The sequence below is a fragment of the Trichechus manatus genome, unplaced genomic scaffold (assembly GCF_000243295.1).
Source record: "Trichechus manatus latirostris isolate Lorelei unplaced genomic scaffold, TriManLat1.0 scaffold00071, whole genome shotgun sequence".
In the NCBI taxonomy this organism is placed as follows: Eukaryota; Metazoa; Chordata; class Mammalia; order Sirenia; family Trichechidae; genus Trichechus; species Trichechus manatus.
In genome coordinates, this window is record NW_004444007.1 from 11,239,559 (window position 1) to 11,254,192 (window position 14,634).

Below are 14,634 nucleotides of genomic sequence, written 5' to 3' on the forward strand. Positions count from 1 at the left end.
TAAAGATTGTCGGAAACCTGTAAATAAAAGCAAGTTGCTTGTATTAACTGTACTTAAATTTTTTTAAAGTGTTTTAATTCCAAATGACTAGATAATCCACTAATGAGAATAGGGACTATATTTAGTTCTCACAGAAAGTGGATGGAAAGAAAAGGACAGTTGTCTAAAAGGCTGATTTATGTGTGGCAATCTGCGCGGCTTCATTTTCATGGACAACAATGAGTGATATTTTCACTTTCTTTTTAAAAACTTAGAACTGTCAAATCCCAAGGAATTTTTATAACTTTTAAGTGGCAAGGCAACTGCTGGAAGACATTCACAAGTAAGACATTTTAAAGGATAATGCTGGAAGCAGTGGAAATAAAACAACAAGTGTTTATAATTCTCCTTCCTCCAAAAGTGAAAATGAATACAGGATTAAAGTAGCAAAAAAAAAACAAACAAAAATAAAAATGACTTAAGGATACTCTTAGCTTCATGAGTCAGTTGGTTTGGAAATAAAAGTTTCACCAGAATAAGTCATAGACGGGAAATACCGTGAGAAGATACCTGAGATACAGGAACTTGACTTTATCAATGCTTATTCAACCACAAAGAGTTTCTGTTTTTATTTGTAATTATTTTCAAACACAATACTTGGTAGACAATTACATGCATGTGTTATTAAAGCACATGAGGATATATGAAGTGCACGTAGTGACTTATTTCTATATTTACTGAGCACCAATTATGTCCCATGCATGCCCTGGATGCAGGGATGCTGGGAGCTGGGAAGACAACAGTGAACAAGCCCCGCCTTTAACCTGTACTTATGATAATCATTTACCATATATATGTATACAAAAATATTATTGATTGGAAGTCTAAAAGATACTTTCTTATTCTTTCGTTTCTTTTGAAATCTGGGATAGAAAGAGACTGTTCTATTTTGGGAAATTCTGTGTCCACCAAATTATGTTACAATTTTTTCATATGTAGCTAGTGAAGAGTGTATGTCATGAATGTCACATGTGAATTTATGTACGTGCACTTTCAAGTTCTAAAAAGTAAATATGTCACTTTGATGACCAAGGTATGCCTGATACAAGCTATGATCTTTTCAATCGCCTCGTATGTATGCAAAAGCTGGACAATGAAATAGGAAGACAGAAGAATTGATGCATTCAAATTTTGGTACTGGCAAACAATATTGAATACACCATGGACTGTGAGAAGAATGAATAAATCGGTCTTAAAAGAAATACAACCAGAATGGTCCTTAAAAGTGAGACGGTGAGATTTTGGCTCGCTTACTCTGGAGACGTCATCAGGCAAGACAAACACGAGAAAAAGATAACATGTTTGGCAGAGTGTCAATAAAAACAAGAGAAACCCTCAATGTGATAAGGAGTTTGGGGGAGAGGACCGGAAGGTAAGAGTGTTATAAGCTAAGGAAATAACATTTGCTAAGTTAGAGAATGTCCAACATTGACTGGGGTGGGAATACACTTCCGTTTTGATTTAAAGAAAAATAGATAATTGGGTTGGTGACTCCAAATATGGATATGGCTTGTGAAACGGTTCAGGGGATGCAAATCAAGGACGATCGAAGATACTATGTAAAATGTAAAGTAAGAAGGGTAGCCTATTTGTAGGAAAGTAGACTGGAGGAACAAAGACAATTACATACAGGTAACAGCAAGAAAGTGAAGGGCAGCTTCTCAATCAACTGATAAATTTGTGAGTAACAGACGGTGTGGTCAAACCATTCAGTGTGCTAGACAAACACCTACTTTCAAGTGGGGGAAAAAGATAAGAAATTCATATCTACATATTTCATATTGGAAGGACTAGCAATCCAAAGACTAGAGCACAAACCTTCAATAATAGCTCTACACACGATTAAAACCAGTCTTTGGCAGGCCATTCTTCAATCTAGAGTACACCATAGTTGCTGGCCACAGAGAAAACCCAGCCTGCAGGTTTTTATGGTTCCACAGCATTTCCAGATGACCAGTCTGGAAAGGTTTAGATTGCTTTACCATACAAAAGCACTGAGCTGGATCAAAAGGAAAAAAAAAAATCCTATTAAAGTGAATCCGTCAATGACGTAATTTACTCTATCAATGGCAGAAAAGAAGCATTTTTTTATTCTGCACCCCAAACTTGGTACATGACGAATGAGTTTCACATACTGAGCACAAAGGCCATGAGAAGAGTGTTTCCAACATGCTGGAAACAAATTATATGACAGAAGCAGGAAATGTTTAAAAAACACATCAAAAATTATATTCCAATTACAGCATTCTCAGGGATGAAGGCTACAGGTCAGATTACATCTCATACGTTACAGATTCCTATTTACAATCCCCTGTTTAGACTCCTTGAAAGTTTATAGAAATGATTTCCGTTTTAACTGAAGCATACCTTGTACTTAATTTCAGATGACTAATAAAACTTTTTGTTCAAAATGAGTAACAACCAATCTAGTTGATTTCAATTTCCATGTGGTAAAAAAAAAAGCTGACATTTATTGAGAGTTTACAATGTGTGAGTCAGTATGGTAAATGATTTGCATTAATATAAAGAAATAAGAACAGTATTCCTTTGAGATACACTTAGTCTTTTAAAAGAAAGAAGTTGCTTTACTACTGGAAAATTAAATTTTAAAAATGTCTGATTAAAGAAACAATTATTTGTCCTATGTTCCAAAAATGAAGCTTTAAAATACTTCTTCTAAAGCATAAAATTCTCTACATAAATTCATATAGACATAGCTCAAGCTTGACCCAAATTATTTTCACTATAAGAAAGTACTCTCTGTTTAGAAAATTTCCTTTCTTTAAGCAGAGGTTGGCAACTATGGCCCATGGGCCAAATCCACCTGCCACCTACTTTTGTATGGCCAATGGGCTAAGAATGGTTTTTATGTTTTTAAATGATTGAAAAAAATCAAAAGAATAAAAATATTTCATGACACGTGAAAATTACATTAAATAAAATTTTGTATCCATAAATAAAGTTTTATTGGAATACAGCCACATTCATTTGTTTATGTATTGTCTATGGATGCTTTCTCATGACAATGGCAGAGCTGAGTAGTTATAATAGACACCATATGGCCCACAAAACCTAAAATATTTATTTTCTAACTCTTTACAGAGAAAGTTTGCTGACCTCTGCTTTTAAACATAAATAAGCAAGTTAAATATAACATTCAGGTTTATATATCTGGAGTTTCAAATTTTGATTTCAAGAGTAGTTGGGGTAGATCGCTTCTGTCATGAGTATTAAACATTTTTATGCCATATTTGATTGCAGTATGATACTCTTGACAGAAAAGTAAAATGGGCCTACAGCAGTGGTTATCAAATGGGGGCAATTTTTCCCCCAATGGGGGATATTTGGCAATGTCTGGAGACATGTTTGACTGTCACAGCTTGTGGAGGGGGACTGCTACGGCATCTAGCAGACAGCAGCCTAGGGTGCTGATAAACACCCTACAGTGAAGACAGGCCTCCACAACAATGAATTATCCAGCCTGAAATGCCAATAATGCTGAGGTTGAGAAATCTAATCTGCAAAACACTGAGAGTCCAGTAGCCGCCTGGACTACTCCTTGAATATAAACACAATTGCTATTTAGTGACATTAATTCATTCTTACCACCCATGCCATGTTTATATTAATATTTATAAGAATGAGAAAGATAACTTTCTTTTTATTTTATGGACAGGCTTTATGAATAACCATTATCCATCTGTACGATAATAATTTCCAAAGCAGAATAGTCTCGTTCTCGTCTTTTTTCATCATTCAATTACTGAGCTTGATTTAATTTAAAATCCAGTTGACTATTATAGTTTCCGTTTCTTAAAAGATTTTCTTAGTTCCTAACACATAGGACGAGTGAAGTAATATATCCCCTTGTATCAGAGATGTGTGTAAAGTATGAATCCAAGCAAAAGGTAACTACAATGATTGACTAAGAAAAAAAGAGAGGAGGAAGGAATACAAGCCACAAGACTACTGCTTATGAATAACGCCAATAATTATGCTAATAAAAATGCTAATAATGGTTCAAAGAAATACAGAAAACACAGGCTGGCCAATATCCAGTCAATCACTGGATTTCAAGTTGAGGCAAATTGTCAAAGCAGCACTAAAGGCTCTAATCAAGTGACATTAATTTAGAATCAACCTTTCAAATCTCATCCCATCTCTGGCATGTTCTCTTCAGGAATCACTTCAGGAATTCTGTTTTCATATCCTTGGACATAAAGGTCATGTCCTCTTTGCCATGAATATGTGTTTTTGTTCCTTGAAAGCCTTACTACTGGTGACTTAGCTATGCATTTTTTATAATTTGTGACATACCATTTTCCTTTCAAAATATTTAAATTTGTAGTTAGAAGCTGGTGGAACAATCAAATATTTAAAATGTTTCCTAATCCTGGAGAATTGTCTCTGGCCTTGTCATATTAAGCTCCTCTCATTCACATCTCTCTCTTGAAACCTCTCATTTCCACATACATGTAATTATATTTCTTGCTCATTCACATAACATTTCATATTTCACAAAATTGTACCTTTTTGCCTGTGTCACCTTTGGGGCCATTTTCTCCAGCATCTCCCTGAAGAGGAAAAAAATGATACATAGAAAATACATTGGTGACATTAAACAAAGAGTATTTTTCCTGATTTTAAGTTTTCTCTCATGAACACTACACTTTTTTTTAAAACACTACTTAATAAAATTTCTTATAAATGTTCTACAGAGGTAATGTACTTTTACTTGACCAGCTGCTTGGTGTCAACTGATCCAAAGAGATTTTATTACAATGACATGGCCAAACAGTTTTAAACTCTTTCATAATATTAATACAAAGCATTGATTTTTATGTCTGCCTCCTAATAGCTTATTCTGGCACTTAAAGTCACCTTAACTGTATCTCTTTTCTCTTCTGCTCAGACCTCCACTTTAACAAAGACGTTCATTTGACCTCCCTCTGCATCCTTCCTTGTGCCATTCCTGCCACCTGGACCCTGGCCTCTTTTTTCCCTTCTATTCATATAAATCCTACCCTTTCTCCAAGCCCATCTTAAACATCCAGGGTCTTAAGAGGCATGATGTTGTGGTGGTTGTTGTTAGGGTGCTATCAAGTTGACTCCGACTCACGGCGATCCCATGTACAACAGAAGGAAACACACTGCCTGGTTCTGCGCCATCCTCACAATCGTTGCTACGTTTGAGCCTATTGTTGCCACCACTGTGTCAATCCATCTCACTGAGGGGCTCCCTCTTTTTCGCTGACCAAAATGCATGACACTATGCTCAAAATCTGTGACTGAATATTTATTTCTCTGAGCTTATACGTTTTGCATTTGTGAAATAAAAAGTTATTAGCAAACTTTATTTTTTAATCATAGCAAAATGGGGTTGGGAAGTTTATGTTTCCTTAGTTATTTTTTAAACTTCCTATGCCTATTTCCTCACTGAAGTCTCCTTTCTATACACAAAGCAATGATTAAAAAAAAAAAAAAGGCTTCCATAAATTCTGCATTCTTTAAGTCTTATTGTATGTTACAGTGGAAATGTCATGGGCTTTGACATCAGGGAGACCTGGGTCCTGAACCCAGCTCCAGCACCTACTGGGCAAATTAAATTCTCTGAGCATCAAGGGTAAAGCAACTAGGACAGTATCTGGCACATAATGAGCCCTTAAAAAATGGTAGCAGCCATTAGCGATAACAATGTATTACTGTTCCTGTATTCCATAGGCTGGGATGCCCTTCTCTCTAGCTTCCTAAGAGGTCACTTTTTCTATCGTATAAAAAAGTTCCTTAAGAGAGAAATTATTGATAATGATTTCCTTGGGAGAAGGCAGATGGGGAAGGGAGACTTGCACTTTTTTTCTCTCCGTTTTCATTTATTGTTTCAAATAAGCATGAAGTTAACCAGCTCAGGCGTTTGTCTCTGGTGATGGATATACCGCAGCAGTCCAGGCGGGCCTGAGACACTATCTGACGAATCCCGTGCTGGCACTGCTCCTTAATTTCTACACAAAAGACTCATCCGATGTCTAATTAATTTCAAGTTAACTACCATGAATTGGTTGCATGCCAAATAAATGTACTGGTAATCTGTTATGACAGATCTTTGATAGACAACCTATTAGCATACTTTTAAAAACTGCTTGAAAATCCCTTTATTAAAAAACAAAACCAATTTGTATTAGGAAAACTGGCTCAGAGTGGCTGTGAAGTGAAGGGTCCCCTCAAGAAATTACCTTTTCCACCCCTTCATTTTGTTCTCTTCTCATTTAAATAAATGTGTCTTTATTTCTTTGTTTTTGCTTTATAATGCTGAAAAATAGTTTGAACAGACAGAAGGCTGCTTGGTCTTTAGAAGAACTTCTTTTGGGATTAGCAGTTGCAATATCGATTTGTGCGAAAGATCGGATCACTTATGAATAGCATTATGTAGTATACTGGTGGTTTCCTACGAGACGCCACACTTCTCAAGCACTATTAAAGAAAATAGCATGAGAACTAGGAAAATAAGCACAACAGTATGCACTGGGAGTCCAAAAATAATCAGGACAGGCTCAAAAGTAGTATGGAAGAGGTTCTAAGAAAAATTTAACATGCAGAACCCTCCTTCTCCTTTTGTTTCCCTTTTTAGGTTTTATGGGAATTCTTTGTGGGGCAACTTTCGGTATATTTGCTATGGTAAACATCTGTATCCTTTTAACCTAGTGACATAAGAAGCAGTAGAGAGAGATGTGAATTCTTGGAAAAGGATTGGAATGGCATTAGTAAGTAGTTAGAACAGAAATTTTGCAGGCCTAGGGATTCTTGAAAGCTATTTAAAAGCCCAACATAGAATGTTTAAATTTGTTCCCTTTCTCTCCATTTCTTTAAGCCTTTGTACCAAAACCCTTGCCCATATATTTAAAGAAAACAGTTCAGTTTGGGGCAGGGGGAAAGAAAAATATACACAGAATCATTCTCACCTTTTCTCCTCGTTCTCCAGGCTCTCCCTGAGCAAATGAACAGAGATTGAATGACAAATTATAAAATGAATAGTTAAACAACATCAAAACAAAATCAGATATTAAACAGATGAGGTACATTATGGGTGAAACTTTCTATTTTGGAGATACATAGTTGCCGTAGGAAAACAAATGGTCCAAGATGAGTTTCCTGGAGAACTGGGTATGGATATCAGCATCAAATACACCAATCTTAATTCTTTGCTTTTAGAGGACTAAAGAAAGATGTTTTCAGATTATTATTCAAAAACCAAAAGGTACACTAAGAAGAACATTGACGTGGTGATTCAATGTCTTGAGCGAGTTCTGAAATAGTTTACTCCTTTTTTTTTATCGTGCTTTAGGTGAAAGTTTACAGAGCAAATTAGTTCCTCATTAAACAATTAATACAAAAACTGTTCTGTGGCATTGGTTGCCAACCCCTCCATGTGTCAGCACTCTCCCCTTCTCCACCCCCAGGGTTTCCTGTTTCCATTTGTCCAGTCTTCCTGTCCCTTCCTGTCTTTGCATCTTTGCTTTTGGGCTGGTGTGCCCATTTAGTCTCGTGTACATGATAGAACTATGACGCATGTTCCTCACGTGTGCTACTGTTTGCCCTATAGACCTGTCTAATTTTTGGCTGAAGGGTGACCCTCGGGAGTGACTTCAGCACTGAGCTAAAAGGATGTTCAGGGACCAGACTCTTGGGATTTCTCCAGTCTCTGTCATACCAGCAAGTCTGTTTTTCTTTTTCTTTTTTTGTGAATTTGAATTTTGTTCTACATTCTTCTCCTGCTCTGTCTGGGACGCTCTATTGTGATCCCTGTCAGAGTAGCTGGTGGTGGTAGCCAGGCACCATCTAGTTGTTCTGGACTCAGTCTGATGGAGGCTGTGGTAGTAGTGGTCCATTAGTCCTTTGGACTAATCTTTCCCTTGTATATTTGGTTTTCTTCATTCTCCTTTGCTCCAGCTGGGATGGGACCAATAGATGTATCTTTGACGGCTGCTCACAGGCTTTTAAGACCCAAGGCATTACTTGCCACAGTTGCATGTAGAACATTTTCTTTATAAACTCTGTCATGCCAATTGAGCTAGATGTCCCCTGAGACCATGATCCCCAGCCCTCAGCCTAGTAACTTGGCCCCTCAGGAAGTCTGGATGTGTCTGTGAAGCTTCTATGACTTTGCCTTGGTCAAGTTGTGCTGACTTCCCTAGTATTGTGTACTGTCTTACCCTTCACCAAAGTTACCACTTATCTACTGTCTAGTTTGATACTTTTTATTCTGCCCAAACTCAAAATCAATAAGGTGGACAAGCACATCCCTCCATAAAGCCTTTTATTCTAAGCGTCCCCTGGTGCATGAGTCATTTTAGGGGTTCAGAGTCCCAGTGTGATCCTCCAGTCTGCCATTCCCTAACATGATCATATATGCTCAGTCCTGAATTGGACCTTTTCCAATGTCAGGGATTTTCTTTAGCCTGCTGGTATCTAGCGTATTCCAGTTCAGGTACATTTTAGGAGGCACTGGTATCTTCAAGTAAGGCACTAGACTGGGACAGACTCTAAGTAAGTTTAGGAGAGATGTCCTTACTCAAAATGATGCCACGATGGCATGAGGACTAAAATCCAAAATTGTGTTTTGAAGAGAATCTCATTATCACCTTCCCGAGTAAAGTAAACCCTACACGTTATAATAGCATTTCGCTTATGAAAAGCTTGACTAAGTGTTGCCATGAGACTGGACTACTTTTCACTATGTTGTTTTTAATTATAAGCCACTCAAGGCGTCAGTTTGGAGGCAAATCTCTTTTCATTCCCTGAAGCTCAACCTGACCCTTTGGCTTTCTGAACTTCTGGCCACCTTCACTGCTCAACATCCCTCCTATTGGTCGCCAGGCAACACAAGAACAGCATTGTGAACATGCATTAAACATTAATGCCTATCATTTGACTTTTTAGCATGCAGCAAGAAAGGGAAGACGACAGGAAAAATGGCTGTAGTCCCAGAAGGAATATTTTCTTTCCCCTCCTGCAGGAAAAAAGACAGGTCTATAAATTTTAGGTCTGTCCTAGGTTCCTGTCAATAGCAATGTGATCTGTAAAATCAGCTGACAGGCACTTGTGGGTACAGATACACTCCAGCACAGCTGATGGGATTAGACATTAGTTTTGTACTTCAAGGGATGTTCACTCATCAAAGGATTTGCGACTTGTCTGCCTGTTTGGTTTAAACTAAACTGTCACCAATCTTTTCATATTTAACAGATTCATTTGTTCTTTGAGAAACAAAGAAAATGTGCAATTCAAAAAAAATCCTCATTACATTTTTCCCTACTTAGTAATTCAGACTACGTCCATTTTTAAATTTTAAACGTGCTACATCTTTATTCTGCTCTTCATATTTGTTGTGTAAACGTTAGAAGTAGCCAAATATTTAGGAAAAGCCACAGTGGCACTGTGAACATCATCTTTGGTGAATATTCTAAGTATTATGCAATTTCAGGTATTATGGACATGGCTTATGTCTTTATACATCTATTAATAAGTAGTGAAATGACAATAGTCATACTTGAAACAAGAGCTTTCTTTTGTTTTTAAGTATCCCAGAATAAAGATTTTAGACAATCCTATTCTATTTGAGTCTTTTCATTTTTCATGCTAATAAGAATCAAAACATAATTTATTCATTAGTCACAAAATTTTGGACTGTAGCATATTACAGTATTCACACACACAAAAAAGTACATCCAAGTATGACCAGTAGGATATAAAAAATTGTAACAGCTTACAATTTCATGGAAATTCACGTCTCAAATGACTCTGCTTGGTTTTATTTGAACTAACCTTCGATCCTGGTATTCCGCTCTGTCCTACTGCTCCAGGTAAGCCGGGTTCACCCTCAAAATGAAAAATAGATACTACTAAATAAAATAGCCAAAATTAATATATACATCATTTGAGGAAATAACCATCTAATAACGCTCTAGAAGTAGCTAGAAAATAAGTAATAGTGTAAATACAAGTTAGTTAATACAGTCCAAAATTCTATGGCTATGTACCAGTGATAAAACAGAATTATTTTCTTCTGTTAAGTCTTTTATCCATTAAGAAAGCTGAAGCAACTTAACCAATGGAAATTAATATCTAGCATGGTGCTGGATGCATTGAAGCATAAAATAAATATTTGTTCAATGAGTAAAAAACTGAAAATATAAGGCTCTCTTGATGGAAAACTTTTACAATTCATGAGTTCAGGAAAATAAAGACTAAATCATTAGTTTTTATATTAGACTTAATTAAATGAACATCCCCCAATCTAAATTTTGAAGAACATACACATCTTTGAACAAGTAATTTATTCATTTAGACATATTTGATACAAAACTAAAAAGTGAAAATGATATTGACTTCTTTTTCCAATTTTGTTGCAAAAATAATTAAAATCAAGCATTTAGATTTGTGGCTCTCGTGGCTTTTGGGGAAAAGATAATACCTATTAGACTAGAAAAATTTCCCAATTCAGGAAGATGATCACGTGTCTTTCTAGACACTGAAGAGCCCCCTGAAGTGCCCAGAAGCAAAGGGAAGATACCCTGGCCATCCATGCTTCCATGTGGCTCAAACTTCTGTCAACTAGAATTTTATTTTCATTTAAAAATATATGCCCAATCCTGAACAACCTTCTTCTTTATGTTGAGGGTAGTAAATTTGCTCCTTTGATTGATTTTTAAAGAATGATTTCCAAATCTAAAATGTAGCACTTGGAGGGCAGAGATTGTGCCTTTCTTACATTTGAGTTCTCAGGTTCAAAATATGAACATTGATAATAATAGTAGCATCTCCTGAGTGCTTATTACCTGCCAGGAACTTTACACTCATGAATTCACTTGATTCTCACAAAGTACTATGACTTAAGTACTATTATTATCCCCATTTTACAGATGAAGAAACTAAGACCCGGAAAGGCTAAGTAACTTGCCTAGAGTTACACAACTGTAGCCAATAGTTAAACTCTCATGATCAGCTTAAGTGGTTGTGCCCTTGACCCTATGCTAAGTTGCTAAATGAGTGAATGAATCAAGAAGTTGTCATAAACTTAGGAAGAGAGTAAATGATAAATATTTCTATCCTCATTATCATTTGGTTTATACTTATTTGTAAATGACCTTCCAGAATGTTTAGAACCTTGAATTAATATATAAAGATAGGAGCCCTGGTGGTGCAGTGGTTAAGTGCTTTGCTGCTAACCAAAAGGTCAGTGCTTTGAATCCACCAGCCACTCCTTGGAAACCCTAGGGGCAGTTCTACTCTGTCCTTTAGGGTCACTGTGAGTCGGAATCCACTCGACAGTAATGGGTTTGGTTTTTTGGTTTTAGTCATATAAAGACGATTAATGTACATCTACCAGATAAACTAAGCAATGTGATGTTTTTGTTTTTCTAGAAGAGGAAAAGTGTTTTGCTATTATACTAGATTTTTATAACTGCTAAAGGCTTAACCTCCTAGGAGAATTTTTCCATCTTATATAAAGTCATGCTGTAATTCTAACTCTGGCACATTCCTCGGTGAAAATGGCAAAAAAAATATATTTTTTTTGAGAGTAACAGTGGCCATTATGGAAAAATTTTGATACGCCATTTGTACATAACAAAGGGAACAGGAACTTGGAAACAGACTATCCCTTGAAAGAGGACTATCATTTACTACGCAACCAGAAAAAAGAGCTTCGAGTCTGCCTTCTTCAAAGAGTCCACAACAGGATGCACTAATATCATAACTCATAGTTTAATGCAAACAAGAGATGCTGCCAGGGAACAATACAAACTTTGTTTGGAGTTTCAAGGAATAACCATGGTAGCCAGAGTTATTAAAAAAAAAAAAAAAATGGTAAGCCCCTGGAATTGGAGAAACTACATGCTGAGATTTTGAAGCAAGGCAGAGAAATGCTGCTTAGGTAGCTGCATAGCCTTCTCCTTAATACATGAACATCAAGGGACTACCACTGGATCCTTTTTTTTCTTTGATTTTATGTATTGTTAAAATAATCGTGTAACATAAAAGGAAACAAAAAAAAAATTACATTTGTAATCCCATCGGTCTACAATAATTGTTTTCATTTTGTTCTGTTTCCTTCTAGTCTTTTTGCATATGTTCAAATAATTTTAAGCAATTGTAAGCCTATTAGTTTGCTGTTTTGAATTTTTATTATCTTTATGCCACACATTCTTCATGGCTGCCTTGTGAATAATGTCACTACCATCTATCAAAATCATGTGTACTCATTTGTTTAATCAGTCCCCCATTGTTGGGTACTCAGGTTGTTTCCCATTTTTTCTATTAAAGATGGACTAAAATAACCTCTGTGAATATGCTCATATGTTTTCTGACGAATTTTTTCATTATGATAAATTTCCTGGATGTGTTTTATTAGTTGTTATGGATTGAACTGTGTCCCCCAAAACATGTGTCAACTTGGCTAGGCCATGATGCCCAGTATTGTGTGACTGTCCACCATTTTGTGATCTCATGTGATTTTCCTATGTGTTGTAAATCCTATCTCTATGATGTTAATGAGGCAGGATTAGAAGCAGTTACGTTAACGAAGCAGGACACAATCTATAGGATTAGGCTGTATCTTCAGTCAATCTCTTTTGAGATATACAAGAGAGAATTGAGCAGAGAGGAGAGGGACCTCATTACCACCAAGAAAGAAGGGCCAGGAGCAGAGCGCATCCTTTGGACCCAGGGTCCTTACACTAAGAAGCTCCTAGACCAGGGGAAGATTGATGACAAGAACCTTCCCCCAGAGCTGATAGAGAAAGAAAGCCTTCGCCTGGAGCTGGCACCCTGAATTTGGATGTCTAGTCTCCTGGACTGTGAGAGAATAAATTTGTTTGTTAAAGCCATCCACTTGTGGTATTTCTGTTACAGCAGCACTGGATAACTAAGACATTAGTCAACTGAAACATTTTATGGCACTGATATTTTAAGTTACTTTCCAAAAGGTTTCTGAGGGTTTTATTTGCTTTTGTAGCCACTGCTGTTGTTGCGGAGCCTTGGTGGCACAGTGGTTAAGAGCTACGGCTGCTAACCAAAAGGCTGGCAGTTTGAATCCACCAGTTGCTCTTTGGAAACCCTATGGGGCAGGTCTACTCTGTCCTATAGGGTAGCTATGAATCAGAATCGACTAGAGGCAAGAGGTTTTTTTTTTGTTGTTGTTGGCTGTTGTTGCATGTTAATCCCATGCATAATGCAATGAAATGTTGCCTGGTCTTGTGCCATCCACATGATCAGTTGCAGATTAGACTAGTGTGATCAGTAAGATTTTCACTGGCTGACTTTTGGAAGTAAATTGCCAGGTTTTTCTTCCTAATCTGTCTTAGTCTGGAAGCTTCACTGAAACCTGTTAAGCATCATAGCAACGTGCAAGGCTCCACTGACAGACAGGTTGTGGCCGCACGTGAGGTGCACTGGCTAGAAACTGAACTTGGGTCTCCGGCATGGAAGACGAGAACTCTACCACTGAACCACCAGTGCCCATTAGCTCTATGTTATTTTGTCACAACCTCATCAGCATTGCGTATCACATAATAATTATTTTTCGTTGCTATTTTAATAAGCACAATTGAGAGTTTACTATTCAATTTTACATTTCTTTTATCACTTACAAGGCTTCTCACAAAGTTGAAAAGTGAATAAAGCTAATTGTTTCCTGGATGAATTAAGGAAGAACGAAAAGAAGGAAAAAATGACCGACTCGTCGCACTTTATCTTGTTAATAAGTTATATCCATAAAAACATATCTATGATCCCATTTACACAAAATATCCAGAATAGCTAAACCCATAGCAATAGAAAGCAGATTGGTGGTTGCCAGGAGCGGGAGAAAAGGCAATGGGGAGTAAGAGTTTAATGAGAGTTTATTTTAGAGTGATGAAAACGTTTTAGAACCACACAGGCAGTGGTTCCACATCACTGTGAATGGATTAAATATCACAGAAATGTTCGCCTTAAAACAATTAATTTTACGTTATGTGAATCTCACCTCAATTTAAAAATAAAAAGATAAATATATTCAAACTTAGGTGAGAGGTCTATGGAGCACTCTGTTATTGTCCAAAATTAGTTTCCCAGGTTGTGTAAAAGTAATGTAGGGATGAAATGCTGTGCCATTCTGAGCATCAAAGTCAAACTACAGGATTCTGGAAAGCATTAATTCCTTTAACAATTGTTTAGTGAATATTTACTACCTGTCCTAGTCTGCACTGAGTACTTCATGGGATGTGAAGGTGAAATAGACATGATAGCCTTTTGTGCCCAAAGAACTTATTCTTGAAAGGGAAAAAAGATATGTACATAAATAACTTACGAAGACACACGTCTTATTTCAACACAGTTTTCTTGCACTTCCTCAATAGGCATAATAAAGAGATATCAAAGGGAGGTCTGAATGAGGAACAAGTTATATTGTCATGGAATATACTCTTCAGAGAAACAAGGACAAAATATTATCATCATGAGGCATTCTCAAATGAAGTTACCATGATTTTATATTACTACATAACAGTAAAAATGTACACACACAGAACAATGTATCAATGAGGTACAGAAAAAAATACG

At 36.7% G+C, this 14,634-nt stretch overlaps 1 protein-coding gene across 2 annotated transcripts in view; it reads right to left on the bottom strand.

The window, feature by feature from the left end:
* The window catches only part of COL25A1 (collagen type XXV alpha 1 chain), a 527,832-nt gene that overhangs the window by 84,192 nt on the left and 429,006 nt on the right, over positions 1-14,634 (bottom strand). For both annotated transcript variants that reach the window (XM_004380232.2, XM_004380233.1), the window contains 3 exons: positions 9,859-9,912; positions 6,996-7,022; positions 4,569-4,613 (listed from right to left, as the gene is read on the bottom strand). In XM_004380232.2, coding sequence (XP_004380289.1) covers positions 4,569-4,613; positions 6,996-7,022; positions 9,859-9,912 — 126 coding nt within the window. The remainder of the gene's footprint in view (positions 1-4,568; positions 4,614-6,995; positions 7,023-9,858; positions 9,913-14,634) is intronic.